Genomic DNA, 12,175 nt, shown 5'->3' with positions numbered 1-12,175 from the left:
ACTGGGTGAATTCCCTGTGCGTAAATTATGCATGAGGTTAGACTAGATGATCATAATGATCCCTTTGGATCTGAAAATCTATTAATTATTGTAACAATGCTTTTCTATGAATGGGGTGAGTATGCAGTTGTGTGCATGCCCGTTTCATGACCTGATAATATCTGAGGATGGGCTAATGAGGTTTCTTGAACTTATCATTGGAATATCACTTTGCCACATGTAAAAAGTTAAACTCACCTGGGACACCTTGCAGAATGACACTGGGCTGACACTCAGGAAAATCATGTTCAGTTCCCTGTTCTATCATAAACTTCATTTGAGACCCTAGGGAAATGGAGAGGGATAGCTCAGTGGTTTGAGCATTGGCCTGCTAAACCCAGGGTTGTGAGTTCAGTCCTTGAGGGGGCCATTTAGGGATCTGGGGGGAAAAAAAAATTGGGGATTGGCCCTCCTTTGAGCAGGGGGTTGGACTAGATGACCTCCTGAGGTCCCTTCCAACCCTGAAATTCTATGATTCTATGAAATCACTTCGTCTGTTTGTGCCACAGTGGGTAAAATGTCAATAATAATACCTCTGCAGTGAAACATGAATAAACCTGTTCTCTTAACCATGACCCACTGTTTTGGCCTTCTAATGTAACAAACTCATGTAAATACTTTTATTTTGTAATTACCCAAAGGTTCTTATAGTGGATCCTTCCCATGAGAGTACAGCAGAATTGCTTAATGTGGCGGAGATGTTCTTCAGCAACCACATCCCATTGAGGTAATGCTACATTTTTATGGGAGGGCATTAGTTTAGCTTTTGTTGCTTTCATGATTATTACAAAGTGTTCATCATTAGCCACCTGGGATGTTGTACAAACTTTCAACAGTTAAAAGTGGCTCAGGAAAGCCAATCCCTCCAACAAAACAAAAGAAAACAGAGAAAGCAAGAAACAGTAGGAAAAAGGAGGGCAAAATGATGAAGACATGAAGGGATTTGAGTGGGTGAACCTTGGGGAATGTTCTGTAGGGTCCCTGAACCAGAGTTATTCAAGTCTGCTTATTAACATACCTAGCAAGAACCCTTGCTTAAGATCTTTATAATCATTGGCTATTCTGCATTATTTGTTATGCAACTAAAATCTTCACTAAGATTTTATTTGCATTACAGGCTCATGTTCTTTGGGCTTGTTTTCTTTACAGAATTGGTCTGGTCTTTGTGGTTAATGACTTAGAAGACGTTGATGGGCTACAAGATGCTGGGGTTGCCCTTCTTAGAGCATTTAATTATGTTGCGCAAGAAGTGGATAATAATTATGCCTTCCAGACTGTTATATCTGTAAGTGTTCATAAATACATGTTTAATATCTGATGTATGAGAGAGACTGTCTATGTTCATGGGATAATAGGTAATAAGAGAAATCTGTGTTATTTCTGCAACTCTGAATCTCTAGTATCTGATGAAGTGCACTTCAAACGCTTTTTCTCTTTTAAAATTTTGTGGGTAAAATTTTTGATAATGAAAACAAGGATCAAATAGAATTGACAGCACTGTGCAAGTTTTCTGTGTCACCCTACCTCCCATTCCCTAGTTCTGCCCACGCATCTCAGTTCTAGCCTGCTATGTCACTTACTATTGTAGTTCTTGGCTTGTCTTTAGTCGAGACTGCCAATCCTGCCAGATAATTTTGAGATGAGTACTAGGATGAGAAAAGCTAACTCATTTTCACTTGCAGCTTACAGCGTTCAATCATGTTATCTTAAAATGGTTACAAGATGCACAATTTTTTAATTCAGTTAAATTGCTAGTGGCTTGAAAACTTTGCTTTGTTCTTCCTCCGATTTGTTTTGATATACTAATGATTAGCTGCAAATCAAAGAAGTAATATCTAGCATGCTAAAAAAGGTAAAACGAAGATGTTTTCTAATTTACAAGGGGAATGTCAACCTCCTAGATCATGGCTGTAAGCAAAAATCCTGGGACTATTCTGCAGAAAAACATGCGGCCCTTTTGATTTGGGCAATATCGAGGTTAGGGAATACAGCAATAGTCTTCTCAGCATAAGAACTCTTATATTGAGGCATGGCATAGGCTAATTTTCAAGATTAGCATGTTTATCATTTGGCTTGTATTTGTATATAGTCTATTATCATACACAATAACTAAGTTGCCATAAATGTTCTATATTAGAAGCTGGAATATAGCAGATACGTTATGTTTGGGAAAGAGGGAAAAATCAGTCATGGCTATAAATCTGCATTTGTATCCCCCTCCACAGATATATAACAAAGTAAAAACTGGCGATCAGCTGCAGGTTGAACATGTGGTTAGTGTTCTCGAGAAGCAGTATCCTTATGTAGAAGTGAACAGTATTCTGGGGATTGATTCTGTTTATGATCAAAACAGGAAGGTAAGAATTTTGTGAGATAAAGCATTGTTATCCTGGTAGTTCACTGTTTAATACACCATTTACCGAATATGATTTCAGCCAGTATACTGAGAGGGCAAATCCCACCCCTCCTTGTGCTGAGGCAGAGAGCCCTTCGGCAATCAAACTGGTGCTATTTCACTGTAGAGGGGCAAGATTTGAGGAGGAACCTGGCATGCTGAGGAACCCAGGTCTGGTGGGGCCTCCCTGTGTGCAGTAACTCTAGAAATTGGTGTAAGACTGAGAGGCTCTGCTGATATGTAGATCCTCTAGGCTTCCTTCCTCTACCCGAACAAGGAACACTAGGACCATGGAGGCTGCTTCAACCCATATTCTGGGATGTGGGTAGATTTCTTCCCCTATCCCATCCTGTAATGTGCTCTGATGGCTTATCCCGAGTAATTCATGCTGCATGCTGGGAAGATTGCCCTAAAACTAGTACATGGTATCAGCCAATCTCCATATTTGGGATGCCTCTTTGGGCAGGTTGGAATGGTGCTTTGAAAGTTCTTAGGCTTAAAGTAGAAGCATTGGGGAGGAAGGTGATAAAGGAAAGGAAGCCCATACCCAGTTCCTATCTGAAACTTGAGTGCAGAGATGATGATGATAAATCAGGCTAGGGCATGAAACTGGGCTGCTCTTGTATCCCTATTGAACTTTGTGCTCCTGACCCATTGAACTTTTTCCCCCCTCCCATAAAATACTTAATTACTTGACTTGGATGTTCAAACAAAGCCCTTTTATGTACAAAAGGGTTAATCCCTGAAAGGTTTGGAGAGACAGAGAGAAAAAACCACTGAAGGGATCATTACGCTGAAGGGATCATTACGAGTGGTTTTACCTGATACCAGAGACTGTGGCCAAATGTTAAAAGTTGTGAGATCGTCTGCTCAAAGGATACGATGTCCTAACTTTTAACCTTAATCAGCCTGTTATAAAGGGATGAAACACTAAGATGGTTTTGGTAAATATCTGCTCTGTCTGGCAATGCTGAGGGTATTGCATAGAGAAGATCCTATTTTGGGGAGTGACAGTGACATTTCGTGACAGTTCTCAGTGTACCCAGGCTTGAGTGTCACCTTGTTACTCACTTTGCTCCAGTGAGAGAGACGCTTGCTTGTGCCTAACTGGGTGTCCGCTCCCTAACACCACCAGCCTGTTAGCCACCCAAACAATCTCCTTTGGGCCTTACTTTGCCTTACAGGCTAACAAAATAGGTAAATCCCATGCCCCTTAGAACTATTCCCCTGAAGTGTCTAGCGTCTTCTTCACTGGACACTCACAGTAATATTGGGTCTGCTGTCCTTAAGGGAACGGTGTGCACACCAACTTGAATGATTCAGCTCAGCACTGAGATATATTTATAGTGAAAATCACATACATTTATTATCAAAGGTTCAGGATACCAGAGAAAGGATAATGGAAACAAAAGGGTTACATATAAAATAAAACAGTAACATGATTTCTAGAGACTAACTTTAACAGGTTAACCTTCTGTCTAAAGAAGTTTATCTCACCCCAAGTTTCAGCCAGGACAGCTTGTGATCTTGCTTTAATTAATGTAATCACACTTCTGATTACTACTTAGGTGCAGGATAAAGGTGTATCTTCCTTGCCTTCACCTTATACCCTCCAAAGTTTATCTGTAACCCAGTGTCACGGTAACCCCTTCTAGCTTATTGTCCACTGTGCTGCCTCCCTGTTGATTTCACATTCTCCCCCCCGCCCTTGACTTTGTATGTAAATTGGGCTTCTATTGTGTTCTCTTAGAATCATAGAATATCAGGGTTGGAAGGGACCTCAGAAGATCATCTTGTCCAACCCCCTGCTCAAAGCAGGACCAATCCCCAATTTTGGCCCCAGATCTCTAAATGGCCCCCTCAAGGATTGAACTCACAACCCTGGGTTTAGCAGGCCAATGCTCAAACCACTGAGCTATCCCTCCCTATTGTCGTACAATGCTTAGTTTACATGTTGATAGAGACGTGAGTATACTGCCCCCATATTTCTGGAAAAAAACCTGTTTGTCATCTCTGCCTTCATACAGACTTTAGGCACACATTTTCAGTGTATACACACAGCTCCTTACATAGTATCTGTACTTACATTACAATAATATTAATGCCCAGCATGACCCTGGCTTTCATTTAAGACCACATGTGATATTCATTTGTGAACCAGAATGTACATATCAGGATATTCTTGGAACCCCCTTGCCAGTTGATATTGAGGGGTTCTAAGGTCACAGTACTGAATTAGCTTTTAGATTACTGAATATAATAAAAATGAACCATAAGAGGATTACATGCAATGGAGAGACTTGTTGTCTTAACAATAAATACCTGCTAATTTGTTTTCATAGAATTGCGAAGAACTGTGTTTTTAAAAGGCTTTGCTCTGTCACATCTGCCATCACTGTTGAACTGATTTATACATGGACTTTGTAGTGTGCGTCTCTTCTTGTCATTAGTTCTACATGAGATTTTGGCTCAAATGCACATATGTAACCATTTATATGTAGCTTTTAAAATTCTGCCTTTTCTACCCTCATGCACAATAAATAATAAATTCCTGGTACTGGTTTAAGGAACAAGTGGTTGGCAAGTTGTTTTATTATTTGATGATATAAAGAAGTAAAGATTTCAGCGGAGTTAGAGTATGTTACAGTGAAGGCCATAATTCTTCTATGCAGTAATGAGATAATGTACTTATGTTTGTTCTTTCCTTTTATATCAGGAAGGCAGAGGGTACTATGAGCAGACAGGTGTGGGCCCTCTACCTATTGTGCTGTTTAATGGAATGCCTTTTCAAAAAGAGCAGCTGGATCCTGATGATCTAGAAACTGTAACAATGCAAAAAATCCTGGAAACCACCAGCCTCTTCCAGAGAGCTGTGTACTTGGTATGTGATGATTCTAAACTGGGATTTCAAGGGGAGACCTAGCTTTCTGAAAGCTGAGCAAGCAAGTGCCTTTAAAAAAAAAAAAAATAATAATAATAAAAAATCAATCTTAAAGCAAGATCACCAGCCATCTTAAGTGACATGATTACTTTGTTTTCAAGCTTTTTAATAAAAATGTGTTTGTAAAAACAGCAGCTTATGCAGCAGCTTTTCTTCCTTCTTTCCTTCAGGGTGAATTGTCCAGTGATCAAGATGTGGTTGAATATACCATGAACCAGCCTAATGTTGTTCCAAGAATCAACTCAAGGATCTTGATGTCTGACAGAGAGTACCTAGATCTAACTGCCATGAGTAAGGGACACTTTCAACTGCAATAAACCCAATCTGTACAAATATTTATTTACAAGAATTGGAATTTCCCAGTGGAATGCAGAGTTTCAAAATGTATTATCAATAGTATAAGAGGAGAGATTCCAGCCCACTTGGTGCTAAGGGGGTCAGGTTGTTCCCAGTAACAGCATAAACATTTATATCTATGTCCGATTTTTCATAGTAGTTATGCATTTTCTATTTTTTTCCTTCTACCTTTTTTAGGGGAATTTAGTGACTCATAAAATTGAGACATTAACAACACTAGCAAAAGCCAAGACTGATAGTCCTGTACTATGTGAAACAAATCAGTCAGTTCCGCTCTATCCTAAACCCCACTTGAACAGAAACTGATGAAGTCTCCTTGAAATACTTAGGATTTGCTATAGTACAGATTTCGGTGAAACTTTGCATGGTTAAAATATTAAACAGTTATACTCCATGCAGAAAGATTATGTAGAATAATAATACAGTTACAGATGCACATGTGTGATCTATCTTGAATGGTTTGGAGAGTAGTAACACAATGGATTTTAAATACATATTTCTTTACACAGAGATGCAGTTGAATTGAATGGGACCTTGCACTACTGATTTCAGTTGAACTTTGCATCGTGAGAATGATATGTTGGTTTTGGTGTGTCTTGTAACAGTAACATTCATTGATATATTAGCCATAAACAGCAGAAATCAAATGCAAAAACAGCGTCAAGATATTAGGGTAATGTGTGGCTTAAATATCAGTGAATGTTATAGATTTATTTCTTCTAATGGTATTGTCAGTTTCTGCACCTAATATTTTATCTTTTTCCTGCAGATAACTTTTTTGTGGATGATTATGCTAGATTTACTGTCTTGAATTCCAAAGATAAAACAGCTGCTGTAGCCAATAGTATGACCTACTTAACAAAGAAAGGTAATAATCATGATAAATTATAAACTGAAATCTACTTCTGTGTTTGTGAAGCTCCTAATACAACTAAGTCTTGATCCTGATTGGGACCTCTGGGGCAGTTCAGCGATGTAAATTTTAATAACACAATCTACTTAGCCAGAGCTTTACAAACAGACTGTAAACACTTAAGGGCAGAAAAGCAATCTTATTTGAAGAGAGGATCTTTTCAGGGAAGGAAGAATAAGGAGAACACTGGTGAGGAGAACATCAAAGGAAAGCCTTTTGTCAGAACTGCTTTGAAGGCAGGAAGAGGTTGAGGCTTGGCAGGAAATGGGACTGTCAGGCATGGGTAACAGCATAGTAGGTGCAAGCCAAGAGACTGTAAAAGATGAAGTGGGAGTAGTAAGGCAGAGAGCAGATTCAGAGACTAGGCAGTGAGTTGGTGGATTCTCTTAGAGGCCATCAGTTTCTCGAGGTTCCTGTATGGCCTTGCCACCATAGTAACGGAGCTCTTTGGTAAAGAGAATCAGTCACTAACATCCTTCTCAGATATATAGAATTACTTGCCCTCCTTTTTCCCTGGGTCTTCCTCTCCTGTCCCTCCTGAACCACCTGTAACCTTCTATGATTAAGGCTGCAAGTTTGTCATGGAAGACAGTGCCTTTCTGTGACCTCCATGACTTCTGCAGTGGCTGGTGCGCCTGGCCTGGGGTCCACTTGAGCAGCTCGAGCAGCCCCTGAGCCAGTCGCACCAGCTGCTGCTGGGGCAGTCTTGGGCCACCGCACCTCCTCCCCCTCCCCAACCCCCCCACAGCAGCAGGAGTTTGGGTGTGGGGGTGGGAGGAGGTTGGGGAACGGGACGTGGGGAGGGTTCTGGACAGCGCTTACCTCGAGGGGACTCCCCAGAAGTGGCAACATCCCACTCCCTCAGCTCCTAGGTGGAGGTGTGGCCAGGCAGCTCTGCGTGCTGCCTCTGCCTTGAGTGCCAGCTCCGCAGCTCCCATTGGTTGGCAACCATGGCCAATGGGAGCTACGGGGGCAGCGCCTGCAGGCAGAGACAGTGCGCAGAGCTGCCTGGCCACGCCTTCACCTAGGAGCTGAGGGAGGGGAATGTTGCCGCTTCCGGGGAGACGTGGAGCCAGGTAGGGAGTCTGCCAGTACCACCAACACCCCCTCTACTCCTCCCCTCCCCCCCCCAGCACCTGCAGGGGTCCCAGGCTGTGTGCTGCCTCCTGCCCCCTCTCCAGCACCCGCAGGGGTCCCGGGCTGCCCCCCAGCACCCGCGGTGCCCCCGGGCCAGCACCTGGGCCACCCCTCCCCCAGCGCCGATGGCACTCGCAGGCTGCCCCCACCCAAGATTTAGTCAGGGGTATATAGTACAAGTCATGGACAGGTCACAGGCCGTGAATTTTTGTTCACTGCCCATGACCTGTCCATGTGTTTTACTAAAAATACCCATGACTAAAATGTAGCCAGCAGCACTGTATTTCTGGTGTACTTATGCTAACATAGGCCCAATCCTGCGAAGTGCTGAGCACTCTCATCTCTACTAAAGTCAGATTTTGAAGATGTGCTGACCAGAACTGAACACAGTATTCCAAGTGAAAACGTGCAACTCATTAGAAGGGCAATTAACCAATGGATCTAACTGCCATGTGAGATTCTTGAGTCAAACAGCCTAGATGAATATAGAACAGGATTAGCTGTCCTTATGAAAAAATATAATCTGCAGTTACATTGCCTAAAATAAAAATGAACAAGGGATCAGGAGCCTCTGCTTTGTGATCTAAACTAAAGGATAGTTGCCTGAGCTTCAGAAGTTTGCGTAATTGTCCAGTAATCAGACTGACCATTTATCTAGTCTGATCTCGCAATTCTTGCGCTTCGTCCATGAACTGCGTCGTCAAATATTGTATTACTTATATTACAGTTGTAGTCAAAAACCCCTGTTAAGATTAGGACCTCATTGTACTACATGATGTACAAACACACACAAACAGATATGGTCCCTGACATGAAAAGTTCATAATCAGCCCTTCGTATGTTCCCATCTTGGCTATTTAAACTTCCTGACTCACCAATACTTGATTTTTTTATTTTATTTTTTTTTCCCCCTTTCGTATCTTTGGGACTACTCATGTTGTTCTTTAAGTGACTCTCTTTCTAGTTTCTCCTGACATTGTCCCCAGGCATTGCCTCTTTCCTGTAGTGCTGTAAATGTTTCCCTCACTCCCTGTCCTCTGTTCTTTGTTCATGTGCAGCCAATTAGAGCTGTTCCTTATTTTTCTTTGTAGCACTTAAAATAGACAATACATCTCCAAACTCTCATTTGAAAGTACCTTTTCTATTGTAGATCAGCACAGAAGCAGACATTTCTGTGGAAAGTGGATGACAGCATGAATATTTACGAACGAGCTGGAGGACCAGTTGCCCCTTCACAGCTAGAATTTCTTCAGATCTGTTTAGCTTCACATAGTATCCACTTCCTGTTGTCTGCTGATCTCAGCCCCTAACTGAACTCCTTCTTATGGAGGCACGTTGTTTTTGAGCTGCCTCTGCTTAATTTACAGCTTTTGGCTGTAATGTGGCATGTTTCTTTTTCTAAATAGTGGAAAAGCCTAGGTTTTGCTGAATCACCAGTTAGTATTCTTCCCTCTGCAATGGTACTGAACTCATACTAAGGGTATCTACACAGCAGCTACGAAGGTGATTCCCAGCTCAGGTAGACATGAAAGTGCTAGCTCTGCTTGAGTTAGCATGTTAAAAACATCAGCATAGCCGTGGGGGCATGGGTGGCAGCTCAGGCTAGTCACTTGAGTACAATCCCACCTGACCTCCTGGATGCATGCTCAGGCGGTTAGACTGAGCTGCCTCTCATTTTCATACTGCTATTTTTAGCACTCTAACTTGAGCAGAGCTAGAATGTGTATGTCCAGCTGAGCTGGGAATTACCCTCACATCTGCTGTGTAGACGTTCCCTAAGTGAGACATAAAAGCAATAGCTTGCCACATCTAGATCATAATATGCTGCAACTTGCAAAAACAGGAGTTTTGGCTCCAGTGCCTTCCTCAAATTCTGTAGTAAGGTCACTATTGGATATAATATTTTGCACTAATTTAAACAAAACAAAACCCAAGTCTTTATGTAGTGTTGCTGGCAAACAATGCTTGCTCATTTACTCTCAATTTTAGCAGCTGAGTAACATGATCCCTGCGTATACTATGCTATACAGCTAGCTCCTTGATACTCGTGGCGGTTGTTATAGAAATTAGTAATGACATTTACCTTTTATTCCATTCTTTCCTTTTTATTTGTGTCCAGGAATGTCCTCCAAGGAGATCTATGGTAACTCAAACTTTAGCACTTTCTCTTTCTTGGGTTATTACTTCAATATGTTTAGGTTCTTTGGGGACTTTCTGATATTTGTATAATGCTGGCCTAGAACCTGCAGGTAATCGAAAAATTGTCTGATGCATGTGTTTGATTTTTTTATAATATCTCTTTGTACAAAACTGATTCTGTAAGCTACCACTTAAAGAAGGGTGAAAAAAGCATGTTTGTACCCTAGTGAGAAAGTATAGGTTACTTGCAGGTTCTTAGGTTCCTTTATAATTTTTAAATTTACCAAGTAGTCAAATAATAATTCAGTTTAGAAGCATAATGATGCATGTCCCTCCAATCTGTTAAGTAAGAAAATCAATAATAATACCACTTTTCATGATACGTATAAGTATCACTGCTTAACTTATCTGCATCTTTCTTTATGGCCCTTTACTTTTGTCAAACCTCTGCACGTGTGCGTTTCGCAGTATAATGCCAATGTGATAATATTCAGAAGCTGCCTTTTTTCCCCAAGTGTTGCATTTTTATTCTTCTACAGATGATTCTTTTGTTAGACCAGTTACTTTTTGGATTGTTGGAGATTTTGATAAACCTTCTGGGAGACAATTGTTATATGATGCTATCAAACATCAGGTAGGTGGTAGCATTTCAACTTAAAAGGTGAGGCAGTGTGGTTCAGTGGCTAGAGCACTGGACTGGGACTCCCTTCTCCTCTGTTTCAACATTTCCCCTTCCACCGTCTGTCTGTCTTTTCTGTCTATATTGTGAGCTTTTTGGTGGTAGGGACTCTCTCTTACCATATGTTTTGTATGGGGCCTAGCACAATCGGGCATCCAATCTCAGTTGAGGCCTGTAGGCACTTACCCTAATGCAAATAATAATGGACAGAGTTCAGGCTGACAGACCTAATATTAGAGTGACACTGCTGTGTTTTGACTTGAGCATGCATGTGAGCATTGTACCATAACCTCTGCTTTTTGTCTCTCATTTGCACGGATTGTAACAGAGGAATTTTTCTCTTCCAGTGTTTTGGACAAAATAATTCTTATGTATTTCAATGCAGTACCTGCTCACAAAATAAATTACACATTCAAATAAATATCAGAATTGTATAATTACTTTTTTTTTTCTCTTTTTTTCTGTGTCCCTTTCAATCTCTGGACATTAACCTGTACACTCCACAATAAACACACTTGAGAAATACGAATTTTGCTCAGAGTGCTACTTTAATGTCTCTCTCCAATTCCCTCCTCAGGCAAAAGCCTGAGTAAACAGATAAGCCTTACAGCTTGTCCTGCAAGTGGCTGAATTTTCTTTTTCAAGAGTGAGAAAAAAAATCAGTTCCTGCATTGTGACAATTGAGCACTTTAACATAAATATTAAGAAACTTACCATTTTAACTAACTCAGACATGTTGCCAATACTCAGTAAGGGTTCTAGTTATGACTACATAATAATTCAATACAAACCGGGAATCAGGGAGGGGAGGTTTGTTATAGTTGTGGTGGGAATCGTGCCTTTGAATTTCTTGACTACTGTTCACTTATTCTCTCGATACCGTTTCTGTATTAACTTAGATTTTGTATTTAATACTACATAGTTTTGGGTCATGTAATAAAACAGCATGGCCAATTTTCTTTCTTTAGCCATTTAAATTTTTCTGGCTTCTAAATAAGTTGCAAGTGTCTGGCAAGTACTTTGAATTTCTGCAGCCATGCCACCTAAAGCTGGGATTTTGTCAGGTCTTGTCATGCTCAGGCTGGATCATTACTCTCTAAAAGAAAACAGATGCTGTGGGAAATGATGTTGATGATGTTGTTGTATAGGGGGTGCTGTTCCCTCTCAGTATTTGAACCAGTGCCTACAAGGGTGTCAGGTGGGCAGGCGTGGTGCCACCTGACATGCCAGCTTTAAGGTCTTGACCCCTTGGGCTCATTAATACCCTACAGTGCTTGTTGTAAAAGTAGAGTGTTAACTCCTGTTTATCCTGGCTAAATTTCAGCGTTAGTAACTACATTCTACCTACCTAAATTATCCTTTAAGAGTGGAAAATATATTTTTCATGTTTTTGTCCAAAATAGTCACGTAGTATTGCCAGGTTTCATTCCTGCAGTGGCTGTACTTCAGTATAAAGCAAGGCAACAGTACAAAAGCAGACACACAATGTGTGGCAATTGGTTTGCACTGTGCTTTGGGATCTATTTAGTATTTGGATTGTAAGCTCTTTGTGGCAGGAACCTTGGCTTCATACTT

The 12,175-nt window shown here is 41.0% G+C and overlaps 1 protein-coding gene across 4 annotated transcripts in view; it reads left to right on the top strand.

Annotated features, from left to right (window-relative positions):
- UGGT1 (UDP-glucose glycoprotein glucosyltransferase 1) overlaps positions 1 to 12,175 on the top strand; it is a 92,360-nt gene that overhangs the window by 43,926 nt on the left and 36,259 nt on the right. For 3 of the 4 annotated variants that reach the window (XM_077825723.1, XM_077825722.1, XM_077825724.1), the window contains exons 15-22: positions 681 to 766; positions 1,189 to 1,324; positions 2,265 to 2,396; positions 5,151 to 5,315; positions 5,546 to 5,666; positions 6,502 to 6,600; positions 9,902 to 9,925; positions 10,461 to 10,555. In XM_077825723.1, the coding sequence (XP_077681849.1) occupies positions 681 to 766; positions 1,189 to 1,324; positions 2,265 to 2,396; positions 5,151 to 5,315; positions 5,546 to 5,666; positions 6,502 to 6,600; positions 9,902 to 9,925; positions 10,461 to 10,555 (858 nt within the window). The remainder of the gene's footprint in view (positions 1 to 680; positions 767 to 1,188; positions 1,325 to 2,264; positions 2,397 to 5,150; positions 5,316 to 5,545; positions 5,667 to 6,501; positions 6,601 to 9,901; positions 9,926 to 10,460; positions 10,556 to 12,175) is intronic. The other variant, XM_077825725.1, reaches the window with a different exon arrangement.

This window comes from Eretmochelys imbricata, chromosome 9 (genome assembly GCF_965152235.1).
Source record: "Eretmochelys imbricata isolate rEreImb1 chromosome 9, rEreImb1.hap1, whole genome shotgun sequence".
Taxonomy (NCBI): Eukaryota; Metazoa; Chordata; order Testudines; family Cheloniidae; genus Eretmochelys; species Eretmochelys imbricata.
The sequence above is the reverse complement of the archived record's forward strand: the minus strand, read 5'-3'. Positions and strand labels throughout refer to the sequence as shown.